This window comes from Pelodiscus sinensis, chromosome 2, assembly GCF_049634645.1.
Source record: "Pelodiscus sinensis isolate JC-2024 chromosome 2, ASM4963464v1, whole genome shotgun sequence".
In the NCBI taxonomy this organism is placed as follows: domain Eukaryota; kingdom Metazoa; phylum Chordata; order Testudines; family Trionychidae; genus Pelodiscus; species Pelodiscus sinensis.
The window spans coordinates 75,672,787-75,696,149 of record NC_134712.1 but is presented as its reverse complement, the minus strand read 5'-3'; the positions used below and the strand labels follow the sequence as shown (position 1 = coordinate 75,696,149).

General features: G+C 40.5%; 1 protein-coding gene and 1 long non-coding RNA gene across 14 annotated transcripts in view; one reads left to right on the top strand and one right to left on the bottom strand.

The window, feature by feature from the left end:
- Nucleotides 1-23,363, bottom strand: part of CHST9 (carbohydrate sulfotransferase 9) — a 304,138-nt gene that overhangs the window by 9,458 nt on the left and 271,317 nt on the right. For 11 of the 13 annotated variants that reach the window (XM_075920800.1, XM_075920798.1, XM_075920796.1 and 8 more), the window contains one exon: nucleotides 12,836-12,873. The exons of 1 other annotated variant lie outside the window; for it this stretch is intronic. In XM_075920800.1, coding sequence (XP_075776915.1) covers nucleotides 12,836-12,873 — 38 coding nt within the window. Of the gene's footprint in view, nucleotides 1-394; nucleotides 6,729-12,835; nucleotides 12,874-23,363 lie in introns of those variants that run through there. One more of the 13 variants, XM_014575550.3, reaches the window with a different exon arrangement.
- Nucleotides 1-23,363, top strand: part of LOC102445906 (uncharacterized) — a 298,763-nt gene that overhangs the window by 145,684 nt on the left and 129,716 nt on the right. The window lies entirely within an intron of this gene.

The following is a 23,363-nucleotide window of genomic DNA, read 5'->3' as shown; positions in this document are numbered from 1 at the left end:
TGCACTATATGATACATCTGATAGGAAGTTGGGAAGTGGCCCTGTGTCTGGATTTAGTGGTAAATTAGGACTGTAGATCTAACTCTTGTTTCCCTTTAACTAGACAAAGAGAGCTATCTTTAAACAGGTTAACTACACGCAAAGGGAAGGAACTGGCTGCACAGTGAACAAAAGGCATTTTTGGGAGTGGCTGGGGCTGCACATAGTTTTTCTGATTTTTTTATTCTTTGATATACCCCACTCCTCACAAAATGATTTATCCTTACTGAAACAGCAATAAGCTACAAAGAGCCACATTCTGGCATATGATGCTGTCTTCCCCCTTAATACCTTCACAAACTTCAAGCCAAAGGTGGAAAGACTGGCACTCAAGAGATCTGGGTTTAATTCTCACCTTTGCCACAGCTGTAAACAGGGATGTGGTGCCTTACACAGCCCAGCATCAGCACTAGCACCCTTCCCACGCATAGAGGAGGAGTGGGAGTACGGTTTTTGCTGTCCTGTGAACATCCATCTAGAGTTGAACAAATTGTAAACCTTTGAAAAACTGCAGTTTGTATATGCTCAACAAAACCATGGTAGAGTTTAGAACATGCCTAAGGCTGAGCAGGCAGTCACTAACTTTGTTTTCATTTTCTTGGTGTCAACTTAAGACCCTGGGGTTTGAATTGCACAAGTGCTGGACACTCATAGCTGTGACTGAAGTCAATGGGAGCTGTGCTTTGAATGCATAAAATGCTATATAATGATAAGCACACTGAAAACTCAGGTTCTAGGCATCTCAGATTGGGCACTCATGATTCGTGGATACTTTGGACTAGGGATGTTAAATAGCATTTAATCAGCGAATTGACTAGTCAATGGAATTTCCATCGATTAGTTGATAAGGGGGAGAACTGCAGAGCCACAGAAGGGCTAGCTTCTGGCCCTGGGAGCGAACCTTGCTGTGGCTCTGTCTTTTAAATCTATTAAGAGCTACTAGCCTCTGTTCTCCATTTTACGAAGGTAAAGAACAATTCATTAACATTTGTGAAGTACTCTGACTCCATAGTGACAAGCAACATAAAAAAGCCCGTGAGGAAATTAATATCTCTGACTTCAGAGCAGGGTTTGAACAGAGTGGAGTAAATAAAGTATGGGAGTACACCTTAAACAATGCGCAGAAAACAAAACAACAAATAGCTGCTCATTAAGTTAGCACCATCTGTTGTGCGTGTTGAATGAGGTAGGGATACTATGGAAACAACAGTTTGTTATCATGTAATTAAAGACTTTACCATAATGCCTTTTGCAAGAGCAGGCATTTCCTAACTTTGAATCCTTAATTTCTTTTTAATATAGATTTTTTTTGTTTAATAATATCATATATTGTCAAAATACAGTGTAGTAAAGACAATGTTGACTAAGCCTACTACAAGTGGTGTAACACAGTTTCATTTACATTCATCAGTATTTTCTGGCATCAGGATAACTATAACAATAACTGTATCAAGATACATTTTAAAACAGAGCCTAATTTGTGAATATTAACTTCTTAACAATACAGCCAAAACTCAGATTTGGGCACTCAGGCTCTTCTCTGTCTAAATTGACAATAAATGCACCTAAGAGATGTTCTGAACATTCACATGTGGGATCTGGATAAGGTGGTAATTCTCAGATCTGTCAATTTCACACAAAATATGGCTATTTGTGTGTCTGCAGTATTTATTCACTATGCTCATCATAGGAAAGACAAACACTGGCTCACTGCAAAATGGATCCACTAATCCAATAAAACCAACAAGCTTTTCCATATGATCACTGTCTGTCAAATTACCATTCTGATTCTCATGCCACCAGCATATATCACTATCCAGTAGGCCACATTTCAATGAATGCAAAATAGCCCTATCAGTTCTTTGTATGAGTTTACCTTGTTGCATTTTCATTCCAAATTCACTAGTAGGTCAATATATTTGACCAGTGTTGTTTATCAGACATACATTATTATCTCTATTTAAGGCTAAAATCCATAAGCAGAGGAAATACAACATCAAATACAATTTTGACACCACATAAAAGGAGGATGAGAGTTTCATTATGGAAAATGCTATAGAGATGACTTTAATGCTCTAGGCAAGTAAACATTTTTATGTCTACAATGCAGTACTTGGCATATAAAGCACATTTCTCATGTATATAAGGACCTTATATCTTAGGAAAGCATACATTTTTAGGAAATCTTGAGTCAGGAAGTTCAATATGTGACACGTTAATCTTTTATTTGAACTAAACAGGTGAGATTAATATGCAATATGCCTTTTTTACATTTAGATAATTTTACTTGCTTGTGTTGCTTTTAAGATATGAATAGTTCTCATTTGATGATAAATGTATTTTTGGAAGTCATTTAGTGTCACATATACTACAATTTATTTAGAGTTAAGAAATAACCCTTACAATACTGGTCATATTAGAACAAACAAAGAAACAAACCAACCAACCAAAAATAAGTGTTGCTTCTCAATCTTGCATGTTCATAACTCAAAGCAAGCAGGCATATTTTACTTTTAAAGCAACTATTTTTACATACGTTCACAGTTTTACTTTTAAAGCAACTATTTTTCCCCCCCAGACACACTTCAGCCCATCTAGTATTTAAGAAAGAATTGATAATTCAGTATATTATAACATTTCAAAACTATAACAATAACTGCATCAAAATACATTTTAAAACAGAGCCTAATTTCTGAATATTAACATCTTAACAATACAGCCAAAACTCAGATTTGGGCACTCAGGCTCTTTTCTGTCTAAATTGACAATAAATGCACCTAAGTGATGTTCTGAACATTCACATGTGGGATCTGGATGTCCTATTAGGTAGAGTTATGAGTAGGGTCCCTTTTCAACCAGTCATTCTAGTAGACAACCAAATAGGGCTTTCAACTGCAATGCTGGGTTGAAAAAGGTCCCTAGTGGCTCCAGTTGGCATTGTTGTTGGGGTTGTTGTGAAGTCCAGTTGGTGGCATGGTAGCATAGCAGGAGGCTAGGGCTAAAGCAGCCACGTGATTCCTGGAAGTGACAGCTAGGTCCCTGCAACCCCTAAGTACCAGGAGGTTGCATGTGCTGCCCTTGGGCCCACAGGCACTGCTCCCCTCCCCCCAACAGCTCTGGTTACAGAGTTCTTGGCCAATGGGAGTTGTGGAGGCAGCAGTTGGAGAAGGAGCCGATCATGGAGCCTTCCTGCGCTCAGGGCTGCAGGTATCTGGTAGCCATTTCCTCGGAGCTGTGGTAAGCACTACCAGAACCCTGCACCACCAACCCCCATCCCCAGCATGGAGCCCTCTCCAACACCTTGAACCCCTCATTTCTGGGCCACACCTCCAGCCTCAAATCCCAATTCCCTACCCAAGCCCTATGAAAGCGAATGAGGGTAGGGAAAAGGAAGCAGGCGGTGCTGCCTTGGAGAAGTCATGAGGCAGGGGTGGGACCACAAGGAAGGGGCATTTGGTTTTGTGCAATCAGAGCTGGCAACTGTACTATTAGGGAAAGTGTGTTTAAAAACTGTCCCATAACATATAAAATGTCCCAAATCATCTTCACCAGTCTAAGAGTGTATATTAGGCTGTGAATAGCGGGGGGGGGGGGGGGGGGGGGGGGGGGAGGAGAGTATATAAAAATGGAGGCAGGGGAGAAGCTCTTCTGAGAGAGAGGCACATAATATAATGCAGCACCTCTCTGAACACAGCAATATTTTCCACATTAGTGGAGGATGTGGTAGATTCCACTGGGATCTTTTCCTAGTAAACAGGGCAGAGATCATTCCATTCTTATCGGCAGGTAAACACATACCTCACTCTCTGCAGAAACAAGACATTCATTTCTTTTAGAAATACCACAAGGAGGATAAAAAGAAAACTAGGTTCAAGTGAAGAATACTGATGTAAATTCAGCAATGACAAATTCCAATTCCTCCATATTGCTTTGAAAGAGGGACTAAAAGGTCTCAAAGCATATACATTTTCTCTCAATCACAATTTGTGCTTCTGTAAAGTTAGGTGACTTTATCTTTAAATCAAAACTGTAATACATAAATAAGATTATATAGCAACCCATGCTGACAAGAAGCATGGCACTAGCTATATGCCATTTCACACAGAAATTCATCCCAATACTTTACCTGTACGCTGTGATGCCCAGGGCTTGACAAATCGCTGAATCTACTCGCCCATGGTGAGTAGATTTCAGCCAGTCACGCTGCGAGCCCCATTCACTGGCGCTTCAAGCATAGGCAGTTCCAGTCTTGCCCCTGCGCAGTACGGGGCTGGTGAGTGGCTCTCACTGGGGTTTGTCTACCCCTTGTGATGCCCATATTTCATGTGCTGTACAAACACAAGCTAGATAAATCACAATGCCTTTTTGAGGCAGAATTATTATTAGATAGAATAGCATTATGATTAAACCACAGGATTAGGTCATTTTCATTCCACAGCAAAGAGAATACTATATTCCCATTACACATTGTTTTCTTCCGTGAAGGACTATTCTAAACTTAGAATGGATAGGAGGATACTTATAAAGCCAAGTTACATTACTTTTCATCTTTAACCAATGTGGAATAAAGAAGATGACACATGCAGGAGTATTAGAATCTCAGCTACAAGTTTGGTCTCTTTCAGGGTGGAACTAGTCTCTCATAGGGTCATAATTCAAAATGATCTGGGCAAACTAGAGAAATGGCCTGAGGCAAACAGGTTGAAGTTTAATAAGGACAAATGCAAAGTACTCCACTTAGGAAGGAACAATCAGTTTCACACATACAGAATGGGAAGTGATTGTCTAGGAAGGAGTCCTACAGAAAGGGGTCTAGGAGTTATAGTAGATCACAAGCTAAATATGAGCCAACAGTATAATGCTGTTGCAGAAAAAGCAAACATGATTCTGGGTTGCTTACAACACTCCTGTTAATGCATGACACAAGAAGTCATTCTTCCCCTCTACTCTGTACTGATTAGGCCTCAACTGGAGTATTGTGTCCAGTTCTGGGCACCACATTTCAAGTCAGATGTGGAAAAATTGGAGAAGATCCAGAGAAGAACATTAAAGGTCTAGAAAAGAATGATTAAAGGTTAAGAAAACATGACCTATGAAGGAAGACTGAAAGAATTGGCCTTGTTTAGTTTGGAAAGGAGACAACAGAGGGGACATTATAGTGGTCTTCAGGTATCTAAAAGGGTATCACAAAGAGGAGGGAGAAAAATTGTTCTCCTTGGCCTCTGAGGATAGAACAAGAAGCAATGGGCTTAAACTGCAGCAAGAGAGGTTTAGGTTGGACATTAGGAAAACTCCCTAACTGTCAGGGTAGTTAAACACTGGAAATAAGTTGCCTTGGGAGGTTGTAGAATCTCCATCTCTGAAGATATGTAAGAGCAGGTTAGATAGATGTATACCAGTGATGGTCTAGATGGTACTGAGTCCTGTCGTAAGGGCAGGGGACTGGACTCAGTGACATCTCAAGGTCCCTTCCAGTTCTAGTGTTCTATGACTGTATGATTCTTATGCCAGTATGTTGTACTTTCAAGTGCAGTGGGGAAAACGGTATACAGGGAAACAAGGAATGGCTAAGTTGATTAAAAAAAAAGTTGATTTAGAAGACTAAAAGCACTGGATCTCCGCAAGCCCATACTTTTTCGGGGAGTAAGTACGTACGTATGAAGTTGGAATGTCTCAGGCATCTCTGCAAGCCCATACTTTTTGGGGGAGTAAGGAAGTAGGTATGAAGTCGGAATGTCAATTACATAACAAAAATAGTAGTGCAGTGCTCAAACCACAGTTGCTTCATTTCCAAATGGGAGGCCCTATTGTCAGTTTTTTCTACATGGGGTTCACACAAAGGTAGAGGAGAAAAACAAAAAACGGAGATAAACCACAGCAGTGATTTTGGAGATGCAAGATATCTGGGCTGAATCAGAAAGGGTCAACCCTCAAAATATTGTATGTAATTAATTTATAATAGTGCACAGAACATTTTCACATTTACTGTGATAGTCTAACTCTACAAACATGAGCATACTGAGAGTGAAAGATGGGACATGCAGGACTAGATGCCCAAGGGCTGACTTGTATACACATTTCAACAGGAAGGCTGCAAAGTATCTCTTACACAAGGCTGTCATCACTGGTACTAAAAGTAGGTCTTAGGTACAAGGAATATTCTATCTCCTTTACTTTTTCCCCAGTGGTACTTAACACACATCCTTGCTCTTGGGCTGAACAGACACCAGGATTTATCTTAAACAATGTTTCTGCAAGTCTTAGGCCATCAGAATCCATCCCATTTTTAACTATTTTTTAAATCAAAGGGACACTTCTTCAAATCAAACCACTTTCATGGGGATAGTCTACACCTTTTCAAAGAGATTTAAAAATGAATCTGATTTTGAAGTTACAATCTTCTCTGGTTTATTCTTGGAAGTCTTCAAAGGGAATTAATTACAGGACAGGACACCAGCAACTCCATTAGTATCAGAACTACCATAAAGGGGATATATAATAGACAACCACAGGTGAAGAGTAATTATTAATGGAATGATGTCAGACTGGAAGGAGGTCTCAGGTGGGCTCCACAGGGACTGTTCTGGGTTTGGTGTTATTTAACGTCTTCATTAATGACCTGGATTTAGGAAGAGAGATCAAATGTGCAGATGACACACAGCGACTCCAAACACTTTGGGAGGATGGCGATAAAATTCAGGGGGGATCTTGATAAATGGAAAACTGGGCCATAGACTGCAAAATGAAATAAAGACAAATGTAAGGTGATAAATGTAGGGAAGAAAAACCAAATGCACAAATACAGAATGAAGGATAACGAGCTTGGCAGCAGCACTGCTGAGAATGATCTGTGACTTGTGGATCACAGCCTCAACATGAATCAGCAGTGTTATGCTGTTGCTAAAAAAAGAGACATAGCAGGCAAGAGACATAGCAGGCAAGTCATGGGAGTGACAATACCACTCTGCTTGGTGCAGGTTAGGCCTCAGCTAGAGTACTATGTCCTATTTTCACTGGATAGAAAGGACGTAGAGAAACTGGAAAGGATCCAGAGGTGAGCAAAAGAGATGATCAAAGGGATGGAAAACAAGCCATATGAGCAAAGGCTAAAGTAACTGAGTATGTTTAGTTTGAAAAAGAGGATACTAAGGAGGGACAGTCTTCAGATACTTGAAAGGCTGCCATAAAAAAAAAAAAAAAAGAGATGCAGAAAGGTTGTTCTCACTTGCCACAGAAGGCAGGACAGGGTTTATACTACAGCATAACAGATTTAGATTAAACCTCAGGCAAAACTTCCTAACTGTAAGAATGGTAGGACAATGGAATAAAATGCCTCTGGAACTCATGGAAACTTCTTCATTAGAGATTTTCTAAAAGAGGCTGGGCAGCCATCCATTGGATGGTTTAGACACAACAAATCCTGCATCTTGTAGGAGGAAAAGACTTTCAGACTCTTCTAACTCTATGAATCTACAAGTATATTTAAAATGAGACTACAGCTTGAGTTCAAAACCACATTATTTCAGTATGAAATAAACACATGAAGTCAATGCATTCTACTGTAAAATTAAATGTTTCAAAGTTAACGAGCGACAAATAAGGTAGTTAAACAATTCCGGAAGGGAAGACAGTATGGTCATTACATTGTGTCATGCATGCAATGCATTTAAGGAACAGGCATAGGTGCAACAACTAAGACACCTAAAGTGTTGACAAATATTGATTATATCACTACGTTACACTAATAAGTTAAAGGAAACATCCTACACTGAACCTCCTTTGGGAGATGGAACACACAGTAGCTTAGGTCAGGGTAAACCTAGTTTACCTACTTCTTGTTAGGGGTATTTAGAGTTTAGGTTAATTTTAATATTACCAAAACTATATCAAGAGTTAGGTTTCTAGTCAGCCAACTAGTATAGCCCCCTCTCAAGATAACATTAAATTACGTTTTAAAATAAAACTGCATCACTCTTGCTCAAAGTAGAGTTTTGGAAGTTTCTAATGAATTGTATTATTTTAGAAAATGGGAAGGTTCTTCTTGATAGCTACATAAATTCTGAAGCCACAGCCCAGGCTTATCATCTACAGGAAAACAATTATTATTGAGTTAACAGGGAACATCATGAAATTAATGTCATATCAAAAAGGGAACTCCATGCCCTGGCATACTGACCGGCGGTCTCACACTCCTTTGCTCCAACTGACCGCTGCTGTCAGGTTTTCCCTTCCATAGACCTTCACTAAAAGTGGCCACAAGAGATCCATTTTCTCTTCAGTAATATCCTCTTAAACTAATTCCCATAAAGCTTAGTTGTATTGTACCTGTTAACATAATCCCTTAGTTGTACCATACTTCTGGGCATGGAGTAGCTATAACTGAGGTATCCATGTGAACGGATAGTTACTTCTACGACTGCAGTCAGAGTACACAGATTTTAATTCTTTTATAACATTTTTTAAAAAGTGCAACCATTATACAATGTTTTTCTGTGTTGTGACTGAATAAGTGTTCAGTTTATTAGATAGTACATTAACGTGGTCTAAACACATATCTGTGTATTATTCACACATTACTATCTAATATATATTTCAAAACGTGTACAATTGGGAAGTTATGTTAACTGAATATCTTATGCTCTTCTCACATTGGTGTTCACACATTGCAAAGCTGAAGTCAGCTTTGGCATTCACTAATAGAGAACTTGTCAAAGGCAAGATACATTTGTTCTATGTTCTAGTAAGGGTACCTTCGTTAGCAACTGGTTTAGAATGCAGTATCCAAGGGAGATATAAGAAAAGTACAGAACAAAACAACCAACTAAGGAACTGTTATGAATTGGTTGGTTGGATTTTAGTGACAGAGTTTTGTAACTGTTTAAATACCTATTATCAGAGCACAACTTCTATGTAAAGTAAATATACTATGGGATAAGAATAGCTTCTCAGAAGAACGGTGGGTATTTTTGTCTCCTTTTTGTGCTGTACTGCTTTTTCTTTAGATGATATTTCTGCTTAAATTTGGTTATTTGGTCTTTTGAACATTTTTAAGAATGAACCAAGAGTGCTACACCTTTCAGTCACTAAGAGTACAGGGACTTACATACTTGTGGTTATTTAAGAAAAACAGTATGATCGATCATTAAGCAAATAAATTCTGTCATCATGCGGAAAAAGGGTGCTGCCTAGACCAGTGGTTCTCAAACTTTCTGGTCCATGGACCACTTGGCTCAATGCAAACCTTTCCACATACCACCAGCTGCTCACGGAAACTTACCAAGCCACTTTGCCAGTGCTGCAGCTAAGGAGAATGGTTTAATTTAAATTATTAAACAGATTTAGCTTTTTAACTTTCTCACGTTAATTTATCAAACTTCATTTTAAATAAAGTAAAATATTAATTTATGTCCAACTCAAAAGGTTTCAATGTTTTCTTTATTTATGGCAGAGGTGGGGAACTTTTTTTGGATCGGGGCCACTGACCCGCAGATAAATCAGTTGGGGATCACACAAGTGAAAAGCAAAAAAACTCCTCCAAAAAAATCCCCAACCCTCACTGATGTGGCTCTCAACTGAGACACCTCACTCCTCTGATCACGGGGCGATGGGAAGAGACAGGGACGACTGAGGTTCAGGGATTCCCGTAGGCCAGATTTACTTTTCTGGGGTTCCAGAGTTAGTAGATTTTGTGGACCCCCCCCCCCAGGCTCTCAAGTGGGATAAGGATGAGGATGCAGGATCTGGGTGGGAGGTGGGGTGCAGAAGGGGGTGAGGGTACAAGGCAGGGTGCAGAAGAAAGCTGTGAGTAGGTATCTGGCCTGAGGGGAGGAAGCAAGAGCAAAGGAGGGTGCAGTGTGTGGCCAGGAGGGAGGATGCAGGAGCAAGGGAAAGCATAGGCACAAACTGTAGGTGAGGGTCTTGGTAGGGGGAGGGGAGTGAGTGAGGGGGATTGAGGTGCGGGGGGTCTGAGCATGAGCGGGGGGCGCTTAACTGGCTTTGTGCCCCTTTGCAGCGGGGAAAGCCTCTGGACAGTGTGTCACTGCATTTCCATTCCCCCAGTGGGATCGGGAGGGAGCTCAGCTAAGCCCTGGCCAGCAAGTAGCTACTAGGCTCCCTACTCCTATAACTGTCCAATTCGTTGACCTTGCCAGAGATGTTGGCTCTCAGCATCCCCCCATGGCAGGACTCAGGGACACTTCACAGGCTACGAGACAGCCAGGGACTGTGCAGCATTGACACTAGGGCTGGTTATACAGGGATCTCTCACCTGGTGCGAAGAAGCAGCTGTCCCTGGGGTGGAGCAGTGGAGTTGTTTAGGCAGGGATCCCCTGCTCAGTGCTGAGATGCAGCTACCTCTGGGGTGGCACTGTGTAAAAGCAGCACTGCACAGTCACTCAGTGGGTTTCAGGAAGAACTGTTGGTTGACACTGACCTCAGTTCTCTGATGTGATGCTAAAGGGGTGATGTTCTGTCCTCAGCTAGAGGTGGGAGGGTCAGGTTTGTTAGAGCAGGGGGTGATTTCAGAGCAGACTGACTGACCTGGGCATCCTTGTCCTCCCTGAAAGCAAGCCAGGCCTGCTCTCCCCCTGTATTAGTCCAGGGCTTGCGCTCTGTCTGTGTCCCTGGCATGGGCTGAGTTTTGGGCAGTCCCCCGGGGTCTGTTCCTTGCACAGCCTTGCCTGTGGGGAGGGGTCACACTTTACCATGTGCCCACAGGTCCTACAATCTCTGAGCCTGACCCCATCACACACCAGTCCCCATTCCCCCATTGCCTCCTCACCTTGGCCCCCACTTCCCTCGCACCTCTGGCCCCCCACCCCTCCCTCTGGAAGAGGTCCCGGCTCTGTGTGAGGTTTCTGTGCCGGGCATGGCAGCCCGGTGGAAGCAGGCGGGGAGCCAGGGCGTCTCTTGGGTATGCCGGGGGTGGACTCTCCCACACTATTGCTTCCTTCTCTCCCAGCCCCCCCGCATGCCAGCGGGAGCAGGGTGGGCAGAGCAGCAGCGGCATGCATGCAGGGTCAGGGTGGCCTGTTCCTGTCTCCTTACCTGCAGGTTCCCGCACGCCTGCGGAGCTGGGGGGGAGTGGAGCAGCAACAGTGCACATGCAGAGGCTGGGCCTAAATATAGCTGGGGTGCCTGTGTCCTGGCTCTGCGCCGGGTCCATGTTGCCTGGTGAAGGTGGGTGGGAAGCTGGGGCGGCTCTCAGGGACACTGGGAGCAGATGCAAGTTGGAAGCTGGGTCTGATCGGGGCTTATTTCACCTCCGCCTCTCTTCCCCTCCCCCATGTGCCCAGAAACTGGAGCTGTTGCTGTGCGGTGGTGAGGCCTGAATTGGAGCTGTGGACCACCTAGGATGCAGCCACTGACCACACCTGGAGAACCGCTGGCCTAGACTATACAGAGAGCTGGACGAGAAATAGTTTTCCCATCCTGTGAACATCTGAGTGTTTGAATTTTTTCACTGTCTTAAACTGGTACAAATAGTCAAAATCTCAAACATTTATGCACAAAAAAATGACCTGTAGTGGGGAAAAAAGAAGTCGACCAAAACATTTTGCTTTAATAATTTCAAAAAATGCTTTGAAGTTTGATTTCAACTTTTCAAATGCTAGTCAAATTGACTTACATTTTAAAACAAGTCAAATTTGAACCAGAAAGCCCAATTTTTAATTGAAAACTGTCAAAATATTTTGATCTTTTCAACACTATTTTTTGATATATGGGGTTTTGTGTACAGTTTCAGTTTAGATTTAATTGTTTTTTTTTTTAAATAGAAAATCATTTGTTGAAAATTTCTCAGCTAGCTCTAAACAAGTAACTATAACATTCCTGGTATTTCATTGGCTGAAACAATTCCAGTTCAGTATAATTTTCACACATATGCAAATTCCTACACTCTGAATTGCTAGTAATGACTCATTTATGTACCCATTCCTTCTGCCACAGAAATAGTAAATATAATATTAAAATGTTATCTCTGCAAACTGTATTTTCCTCTAATTGATGCTGTAATAAAAGCAGAATCAAAACGCAGTTTACTTTATGGCTCAGCCACTGGACTCAGAATATGATAATGACACAAGCAATGTCACAGTTTGGTAACCTAGTAGTCAAAACATGCAGTTGTAATTAAAAAATAAAACCAAAGTTCAGACTGCAATGTGCTGTGTATCATTTGCACATTAATACATCAGCATAAATGTTTCACACCGACTTTTAAAAAGTTGTGCTGTCATAGAATAGGTGTAACCACCATTTGTACAAGTCAACATTTTGGCATTTTCAAAGCTAGTAGACAAACTACCTGTTAACTTTGTCCATACAGTAGGCCCCCGCTTTGCGACGGCCCAATTTATGACCCCTCGCACTTATGACCTTTTCCGTAAGTGTGGAAGGGGCTGAAATCCCCTGACTTATGTCCTCAGCCCTGCATTTACGATGGTGTACAACACCGGTCATAAGTGTGGACTTGAGTTACGACGCCCCCGACTTGTAACGCTATCTCTGGAACTGATAGCATCACAAGTTGGGGGCATCCTGTATCACAAAACAAGATAGCAAACTGGCACACAACTGCTCAAGATACTGCCCATGGCCTCAGACAAAAAAGTGTTTCAATACTAAACTCAAGTGCATAGGTAGAGTTGTGGAAAGGGATGAGGGTATATCACATCATCTGCCTCCCTTATGCCTAACTTTAGCCTCTCTTACTGGTTCCTCAGTCTCAAAGTTCCAAAAATTCTCTGAGAGTACATAAAAATGTAGAGCAACAAAGTGTGAAAAAATGGCAAAATACCTGATTAATTATCTGCTGTTGTAATTTTTCTCCGGACGCTGAAAGAAAAAAAGCAAATAATTATCTGTAACATGTTTCAGTGAATAAAGTAATTGTGTATGTAACAATGAGGCAGTCAAGGAAAACAGACTTCACAATAGGATAATGAACAGAACAAACAGAGGCTAAAAAAGGATCTTTTAGAAAAGAAATCTGGCCAAAGTGATAACATTAATAGATTAGAGCAAGTATCTGCAACATTTAATCTAGAGATTAAGAGGACTAAGGGGAAATTTGATAGATAGCCAACCAAAAATATCAAGAGTAATACAGGTAGAACTTCTCTAGTCTGCCATTCTCTGGTCTGGCAACATCCATGGTCCGTCATGATTTTAATTCAGCCGGATGTCCACATATCATGAGTGTAGCCAAGTTTCCTGCAGTCCCATAAAGTTTGTTTACAGCCACCTGTTCTGGCTCTCAGGTGTTTTGTGTTATTTTGCACTAATTTACCCCTAAATGTTTTCTAAGAAGTAAGTAAATAGTAGACATGTGTATATAATGCTGCTAGACAATGGTTCAGTAAATTCTCTGGTTCGGCACTGGTCAGATCCTGACGGTGACAGACTGGAGAGGCTCAACCTTTAATATGAAAAAGTATAAAGAGATCAGAATTATTATACCACCAAAGTATAATGAAGCAAATAAAGAATGAAGAAAATTGCAGAGAAGCTAAGACATTTATTTTAATTGATGTTCACTCATGAGAAGATGGGAAAAATGCCTATTTTACTCTTACATTTGAAATCAATGAATATAAGATTAAGAATGTATCACAATTATTTAAAGATGGCGATGAAACTATGGAAACTAGATTGCGGGAATGTACCAGCACCACAGTCATCAGATTTTAGTGGGAAGTAAAAAAAAATTAGGAAGCCAACCTGTTAATAATAATACTCAATTTAACCTTTAAAAATATAAGAGGAATGGGAGGTAGCAACATTTGTATCCCTCTTTGTATGAAAGACCTACAGAAAATTAGAGCTGAGTGAATAACTGATTTTTCAGTTCAGTTGCCAAAAAAAAAAAAAAACAACAAAAAAACAACAAAAAATTGAGTTAGAACTTAAATTGTTTTTTTAATTTTTTCTTATCCAAATTAAAAAACCTGAAAAATGTCATTAGAATTGAACAAAAAGTTTTGAGAACAACGTATTCTAAACAAAATGCAATGTGAAAAGATACTTCAACATCTTTTCAAGTTTCTTTTCCTGGCAAAACTAGTTGCCAAATTAGAGTCTAATTCACAAAAGGTTTCATTCAGTGCTCTGAAAAGCACATTTTTCAATGGATTTCCTATTCACTAGTACTTTTTTTCCCTATCTCCATAGCAAATACGTTATAATGGGATATACATCATACACAATACTGTACCAACATGTTAACACAGTTGGGTCCATAATCTAGGACAGAAAGGCTAGCCACATAGGGAAATATTCATCCTTGCTCCTGCATTTTGAAGGTAGAGTATTAAGTGCAGGATTCTTAGCCAGTTATCTCTTGTGCCTTGCTAGAACATATGATCTTTTAGAATGTATGCTCTGACATGATGTTGAAGTCTCCTAAGCTAGAACTTTTGAAACTTGCCTCCAGTTCATGCTACCCTGATCTTTCCATCAGACATTACAAAAAATAAAATGTTTAAAAATGAACACAACAAATGCCAAATAGTTAAACAGCAAATATGCTTTATAATCATCTTAATTAACTTGTGAGATTCACTGCTGCAGGATACTATGGCAAAGAGATCAGCAATATTTAGCCCAGGGTTAGCCCTGGCAGCTCATATGGACCAAAAGTTCAGCTCCCTGTCAGTCACTGTCTCTGGTAGTGTTGTGGGGCTGCCGCTAAGGCAGGTTTCCTCCTGACCTAGCTCCATGCTACTCCCAGAAGAGGCCAGCATGCCCCTGCTGCCCTGGGGGCAGGGAGCAGAGGTCTCTAGGCATTGTTCCTGCCTTCAAGCACTGCCCTCCGCAGCTCCCATTGGCCAGAAATGGGGAACTATGGCCAGTGAGAGTTGTTGGGGCAGTGACTATTAAGAGGGGCAGTGCACAGAGCCACTGCCCCCTTCCCAGGGACTACAGGGCCCCATTGATCTCTTCCAGGAGTGGTGAAGGAGAGGGGTCACCCTAAGTAGTGCCACACCCTCCTGCACCCCAAACGGCAGCATTGAACCTGTTCCTCATATACCCTCTAGGAATGTTAAGTAGCGGTTAATAAGCTAATTGAGTAGTTGATGGAATTTCCATTGACTATTCGATTAGTAGATAAAGGGGCCAACTCACAGGGGTGGCATGAGCCCAGGCTCGGCAGTTCGGACTCACACCATGTCCCAGACCATTGCGGCTCTGGTTTCAGCTCTTACTACTTTTAAAAAACAGAGCCACAGTGGGCCGGGACCCAGCACAAGCTGGGACTGTTGAGTCCCAGCTTGTGCCAGGTCCCTTGCTGCACCTCTGCCTCTCCGGTCTCTCCACTTCTTCCCCAGCCCAGTGAAAATGAGAGGGGAGAGGGAGAGGGGATGGGTGAACAAGGCAATGGTTTGGGCAAAGAGTTGGGGTTTCCAGGATGTGGCTCTCACACTGAAGGCTTTTCCCCCCCAAAGTGGCCCCCACTTCAAAAATAGCGAAGCGCATTGGTTTAGCCACACACACGAATAAGACTGATAGCTATAGTTACACTTGCTAAGTTAGCATTGCATGTTCGCGTGCACACACGATGGCTATAGTTACTATCCACCCACAGCCATGAAGAAATTCCTTCTCATAATGACACAGATTGGCTAGTTGAATTAATTGTATTTATTTATTTTGGCCTGCCTCTGAACATTCATTATAGTGTATTACTGGAAGCAAGATACCAGTCTGGATAGATTTTACTTCATTGTGGGAGTTTCTGTGCTTCTATCAAAAACTTACACCTCTTTGTAGAATCAAACCTAGTTTCACCCTTCAGGTAAGAGACAATAGAAATGTACCTTGTAAAGTGCTATCATACAGTAATAGTCAAAATTGTGGCAATGTTAATTATATAATCTCTGTAGGAGATGCACCACATTCTTTGTGGATGATCAAGAATTTCACACTTACCTATATCTAGTGGTTCCCAAACTGTTCGGCATCATGCCCCCTTTTTGATTTTTGAGAAACCCTTACGCCCCTCTCCCACAAAAATAGCAGTAAAACTTGGGGTGGGAATGATGGGGGTGTGTGGGGCTGGGTCGCCTCATGCCCCCCCCCCCCGGAATTTCTTCACATCTCCCCCCAGTGGGGCATGATCTAGCTCTACATATATCAGCCATGATTTTCTAGCCCAATAATGATGGGACTCCCTATGCAGCTTTAAATCCCTCTTTAAAAGGCCCAGGGAACTGCTGTTGAGTGACAATTAGGCACTTCTTACTCCATGAATAGTTATGTAAATACTATCCCTTTTCATTAGAAACTGTTTGTACTGACATGTAGAGTGTACAAAATATAGATTTTTTTTTAAAGACTGGGTAGCAGTATTATGAATTTTTAAATGTAACACAAGGTTTTATTAATATGAAAAATGATCTTCTCTATTGATTCCTTAGAATGATCCTTATTCTAAGGAGAAAACTAAAAAGAACGTATTACTTTAGGCAGTACCACAGAATGAATTTTATGATAATTATTTCCTGCATGCATGTTGGTGTAGTATCTTTGTTTGGGTACATGTAAATGGTACTTTTTAGCTCTGAGAGAAAAAAAAAAGGGAACATCATTTAGGGGAGACTTACAGTAAGTCATCCCCATGTTTATTAAGATCGTCTTTGTGAAAAATGGAATTAAATCTTTGGGCTATTTTTTTAACCTAATAAGGTTTTTGGCAATAGAGGATTAAGGAATGTGTTCTAACATTCCCTAATGATATACAAGTTGCAAGGAAAGTACAGTGTTTGAAATCTCTGGTTGGATCAACACTATTTTGCTCAAAGGTTTGTGGACTTTGAATACTGATGCTTTCCTGTTTTCTAGTATATTTGTTTTTAGGCTATTTTGATTTACTTTAAAGGAATTTTAATAGCTTTCTGTTGACAGCATGGACAGCTGGTCTTGAGAATTAACAAAAATTCACTTGCTGACTGAGGAAGGAAGTGACATCAATGAGCTTCAAAAGTCAGCCCAGAGGGAAAAGTGAGTTTTGCTCAAGTAACCTTTCATTCCATTGTATTTACAGCTTCAAGATGCAAACTGCATTGTCAATCTAGTACCTACCTCAAACACGCTTAAAGATTAAGTGAAAGTTTAGAAATATTTGACAATTTTATAGACACAGTTAAGGAAAATTAAATGAAAAATGGTGGTACCATCCTTAGCTCTTTCTTCAGTGGTTTAAACACAATGCTATTACTCCAAAGGCTGTCACTTAAGCATCCTTATGGACTATCAGCCAAGATAATGTGGGATAGCCAAGGCAAACACTGACTGTCCTCTTTGGGAGAAAAGGGATCAAGCTTACGGTCACAAGGAAACTGAATACTGTATTCTCTGTTTACTCATTAGTTGATATTTGATATCATTAGAAAACTATCACATGGATTTGGCAACATTAGCCATCTCAGAAGAGGCCAAAGGTCTGTATTAGCAGAGATGCTGAGAACTAGGATTGAAGCACATTGGTGAAGCCACATCAATAAGCTTCCAAAGTGCTTCCACATGTTCTATTTGATTCAGATCAGTGCTGACTGCCTTTCAGTTTAAAGAGTACTGTGCTTCCAAAACACATAGGCTACGTCTACATTGGCCCCTATTACGGAATAGGGATGCAAATGTAGAACTTTGGAAGAGGCAAATGCGCGGGGGATTTAAATATCCCCCGCGGCATTTGCATTTTCATGGCCGCCGCTTTTTTCCGGCTTGGAGATAAGCCGGAGAAAAGCGTCCAGACTGGCACGATCCTCCGGAATAAAGCCCTATTCCGGAGGATCTCTTATTCCTACTTGCAAGATTCCTACTTGCAAGATCCATAGGGGCCAATGTAGACGTAGCCAGACACACATCCATCCATCCATCCATCCATCCACTCACTCTTAACCTCCACACAGTATAGTCTTCTGGGGACATTAAGAGAGGGAATCAATTTTTAAATTCTTCCATCAGTTTGAAAATGCTGGTGTTCTGATAGCAGCTATTCTCACGGCTGACTCTGATAACCATTTTGCCCAGCTCAGCAATTTAAAAGTTCCTTGAGTCCAAACTCAAAAGCACAGGAGGAAATGAAGGATGCATGACACGGTCAACATTTCTAATACTCAATCTTTAATTCTATTCTCACAGCTAATTCAGGAATATGAGCAGAGCTACCACCTGCCCCGCCCTCCCTCTTCCTCCCCAATAGTTCTGTGGTGTCATGCTGGCCATGAAATCCTGAGTTGCTACAGATTTCTCAACAGTTATATATGTATATTAAAGTCGCCAAGTTCTAAAGCCTCAGTTTCGCCAGTGCCGTGAAGAGGAGCTACAAACATACATACCAGCAGATTGATTGACACATTAAACAAATCCCATCCTACTTACATTATGTTCATGGGCTGTTGGGAAGATGGGTGTTTGAGAAAAATCAGAATTATGGTGTGTGTGGAGGAGTTTCGAGTTCTGAAAGCAGTTTTTATTTTTGAAATTCATCGCAGGAGCACCTAGAGTCTAGAATGCACAACCTTTTTATTTATCGTACAGATCTAAATAAGTACGCACAAACATACACTTTAACTGGTTGTGGTCATCCCTATTTTCATCACTGACCTTCAAACCAGCCTGAGACACTTTTGGAAAATGAAAGGAAATGAGAACAATGCCTGTCTTCCCTGATAATATGGCCCTGTGACCTTAGAAGGGACATTCAAGGCCCATTTTCCAGGTGGGCAACTGAGGAAAACAGCTCATTTCTAAGAGTTTAATACATTGGTTTCTCTCATGACCTGCCACAAAAAGGAAATTTAAAACATTCTAGAGTAAAACCAATGCTCCCCTAAAATTTATTGCTATGTATAAATCTCTCTTATATAACCATTTTTGGTTGCAATGATGTTCTTTGCCTAGTGTTACATCAATTTCAAACATTATAAGCTGCTTAGTCACAACACTGTCTACAAAAGGTACTTTAATGTATTTCTGAACCTGTGTCTAATTGAACTGAATATGATCGCCAAGGCCCACAATGCATTAATTACATCTTTACAGTATTGCAAAATCCTTCTCAGCTGTCACAAGGCCAACTCACAAGTTACCCTGGCAATGTTAAACATAAAAAGAATCCCAAGTTGATATTGATTGAACCAAATGAAGGAAAGTTGGCCATCTCAGAGTGTTTGAATTCTCACAGCATTCCAAGGTCTGCCTAGCTAATTTCTGGTGATTATTTTTGATATGAAAACAGACCTTTGATTGTCAGTCTCTAATAAGGATGCAGAGCTGTTCCCTGGGAGGTTCAAAGGATCCTGGGAACCTAAACATTTATGAAAGTTCAAACTTCTTGTGCTGAGCCACATGCACATTTAGTTTTCATCTAATGAAGTAATTACAAATAAAACAAAAAGGGGCAAAATAAGTTGTTCTTCTGCATTTCCGAAGATGTTCTAGAGTTAACAGGATGTTAATTAATTCTTGTTCATTAACTCCGCTGTGCATAAGGAGGAGATAGCTGAAGATTCCATTAAAAATAGAATCTGAATCTGGGCCAAGTTCTGAATGGATCAAGACTCTGTATAATCCCATTAAAGCCAAGGAAAATGTTCAAGGCAGTGCAGAATTTGGCCCTTTACAATGCTGGCAGTGGTATCAAATGTTTAAAAGAGACGTGTAATTGTCTATGAACAAGTATAGTTGACTAACCAATAAAAATTCATGAGGTTACTAGACTATTCAATTAACCAATATTTAACATCCCTAGTCTGTGCCCTCCAGGGAAATACTCAGAGCACTCAGGCTTGGAGTATGCCTGTAGTTCATCGGTATAAATAAAGTGGGGCCTACAGAGACCTGGAAGGCAGTGCCTGTGTTGCTAGAAGCAGGTGGAATTAGGCACACACCTGGCATGCTCACAAGTAGGGCAGGTAGTCCATCATAACCTTCAATAGTACCAAAACATTACACACTGAAATGACTGGAGCTAATTCATGAAGTAAGTGTTACCTGAAGCATATAAGAATGGAGGAGCCTAGCCTACAGAAACTATTCACAGAGGAAGGTACTACTTAACATAAGGCGTAAAGGTGATAGCAGCTGGCCCTTAATCCTGGAAAAAACATAGATGGATTGAAAAAATAAAGGGAAGGTAGCAGGTTATAGTTCTTTGAAGCAGAAATTTCAAAGTAAGGAATTTTCTCTAATCTAATGGCTCTAATTTGTAGTGGGGGACAGCAGACCTAAACAAAGGCAGAGTGTAACCTTCCTTAATACAGGTTTTGAATTAAGATTGGTCAAATACAATACAAAAATCTAGAACAATCAGTTGCTGCAGGGAGTATAAATTTATCCACATTTTGTAAACTTGGAGTATGACCTTTCTTTACCAAGACTGGTGCTTGCATTCAGCTGCAGTTATTGGTAGTTACTTGTAAAAGGTCATTCATGGACAAGAATATAATATGAGTTTGAAAAGTGCAGGGGATCAGTTTTGTGCTTTTTTCCTTCATGTGAGTCCCTAAACTTGTGCGTAGGAGCCACGATCATGACAATCAGCTTTCATTCTGAAACTGATTTGAGTTATAGAGGAAAGGCATATCAAATACAATTTGATATTTTTCAGCATCCAACCATTAAAGAATATTAATAATAATAATAATAATATATATATATATATATATATATATATATATATATATATATATATATATATATATATGAGAGAGATACACTGCATTGCCAGATAAAGAGATTTCCTGTTTGCTTACTTTTGATTCAATTTTCTTAATAAAATATTTTAAAACCCATCACTTTTTCCTTCCCTCCAACCCTAGAAAACTAAAGCTCAGTTTTCCCATAGCTGTTTAACTGTTTTTAATCTTAGCATTCCCACTATTTGTATTTATTTTTATATAAATACAAAAGTACACCACCCCCCACACCCTCTCCCACACCAAATGTTCTCGCAAACATTTTCCATCCATGTACAGAATAAATTTTGTTATGTGTACTAAGGCATGTACAGATGTGCCCACCAATAGGAACACATGCTGCTGGCTGTGGATGCTCTGCTAGTCAGCTGAGTGGCATTTGAATCTCTCCCAGGAGGCCACCTAAGTGCTCATCTTAAAGGGAACACTGTCACACACTCCCACATCACTTTTGATTCTGAGATTTTTTTCTGCTGGGTGATATTTTTAGGCGAATTTTAAGAAAAGAGCCTACAGAAATGCATGAAAAGTCCTGATCAGTGAGCAAAGGGAGCAGATGACAAAATGTCAGGAAAACAAATGATCAGAACAGTGAATTTGGAATGATCTGTCCATGTTCTTCAGGGCAGTTCTTGAAAACCACATAAAGGGTACGTCTACACAGCAGTGTTATTTCGGGATAACTGACATTATTCTGAGATAACATAGTCTGCGTCTACACTACAAGCAGTTATTTCGACATTATGTCAAAATAATGTTGAGCTGGAGGTCTTACTCAGACTCCTGTAACCCTCATTTTACAAGGAGTAAGGGATGTCGGAGGAAGAGTGCTCTTCCTTAGACTTCCTGCTGTGTAGACAGTGCCAAAAGCCAAAATAAGCTAAGCAACTGATGTATCTAAAGTTGTGTAGCTTATTTTGGCTTTAGCCCTATTGTGTAGATGTGCCCAAAGAGAAAAAAATTGGTAAAGAGCAACAACATTTATGGATCAAGGTAAAAAAAGACCAAAACTATGAAGAGTGAAAGAGACACTCGGTATTTACTAAAAAAAGAGTAATGATGCCTCCCCAAAACTACAAAAATATAGAACTGGACTGCAAAAAACACATTCATGGTACAGCTGTCAACTGACGTGTTAACGCCTGTGATTAACACAGTCCAGGATTAACCAGTTTCATTTTTTAACGTGTTAATCGCAGGCGTTAATGCTGTGCTGCCCCTTTGAAGTGCCACTGTGGCATTTCAAAGGGGCAGTACAACAGGGAGCCCAGGATCAGCTCGGGACTCCCCAGCTGACTCTGGGCTCCACTGCCCCTTTGAAACACACAGAGGTGGCGTTTCAAAGGAGAAGCTGCCTCACAGCTGAGCTAGGAGTCCCCAGCTGACCCGTGTTCTGGGGAAGTGCTACGTGAACACTTCTGGAGATGTACCAGTGCCTGAGGAGCTTACCGGTTCCAACCGGACTAACAAAGTTTTTAGCATAAAAAGACTGGGGTTAAACTGACTTTGCTGACCTTGGGACTGTCTGCCTTGCTGGGGCTACTGCAATGTGACGGTGAGAGTTTTGCAGACAAACTCCAGTCAGGACTCAGGAGGTGAAGAGATTACGGTCTCCACACAAGAAGGGTTATGGTTTAGAGCCAGAAGCCTTAAGTGGGTGCCCTTAAAGAATTGCGGAGGGGGAACAGAAGTGCAGTTATCTTGAAGATGACAATTACAACTAGACCACTGTTAACTATTTCTATTAGACAATATTGTTCAGAAAGACAGTTACAAAAGTATTTAAAATTAATGTGTATTGTTTAAAATGTCAATTGCTAACTATTATTGGCTTCCTTATTCCAGGCTTTCCTACAGGTGAAACATCCTGGATCCTGACACATCATACTTATAAATACTGTCACATATTTGGTTTCTGCTTTGGCAGGGATATTTTGTTTACTTTAAAAATCTCAATTTCATCTCACTTTTGAGTGCCATTATTCTTATGCCAACTCAGGTAATGGCAGTGATCAGGAAGCAGTGGGAAACGGCAGGGGAGATGAAGCAAGTTGAGCTAGAGAATCATTTGAAGGCTTTACACATTTTGTCACAAATATGCTTAATGTTTCCTTTTAATCAGAGTGAAAACAACAGCAGTAAAAGTTGTGCAGATATTATAAAGTATCCCAATGGCCAAAAAAAAAAAAAAAAAAAAAAAAAAAAAGGAGAAGAAAATGATGCATTTTGTGCCAGATGATGACATTGGAAGATTATTTATAAACAGATGTTTCAGGTGCACTATGTTGTACAGTATAAATTATCAAATGGGCCTCTAAAAGCCACACCTGGAAATTCTGCATATACAAACATTTGTACAACTCAATACTACTACTACTACTTGCAAAGCAATATATGCAGACACACAAAATACAGCTCTTGAGCACAATTTGTATATATAAAACATGCAGGTGCAATATAATAGTCATCTATTAGAAAAATGTAGTCATATTGCATGACAATAACTAATTGGGTACAGAGAAAATAATTTCATGTCATCCACAAAAAACAGATCTAGAATTCTTCTGCAACTGAAATCACAGCCATCATATATATAGCAGCCCAGTGTCTGAGAGTCTGTAATGC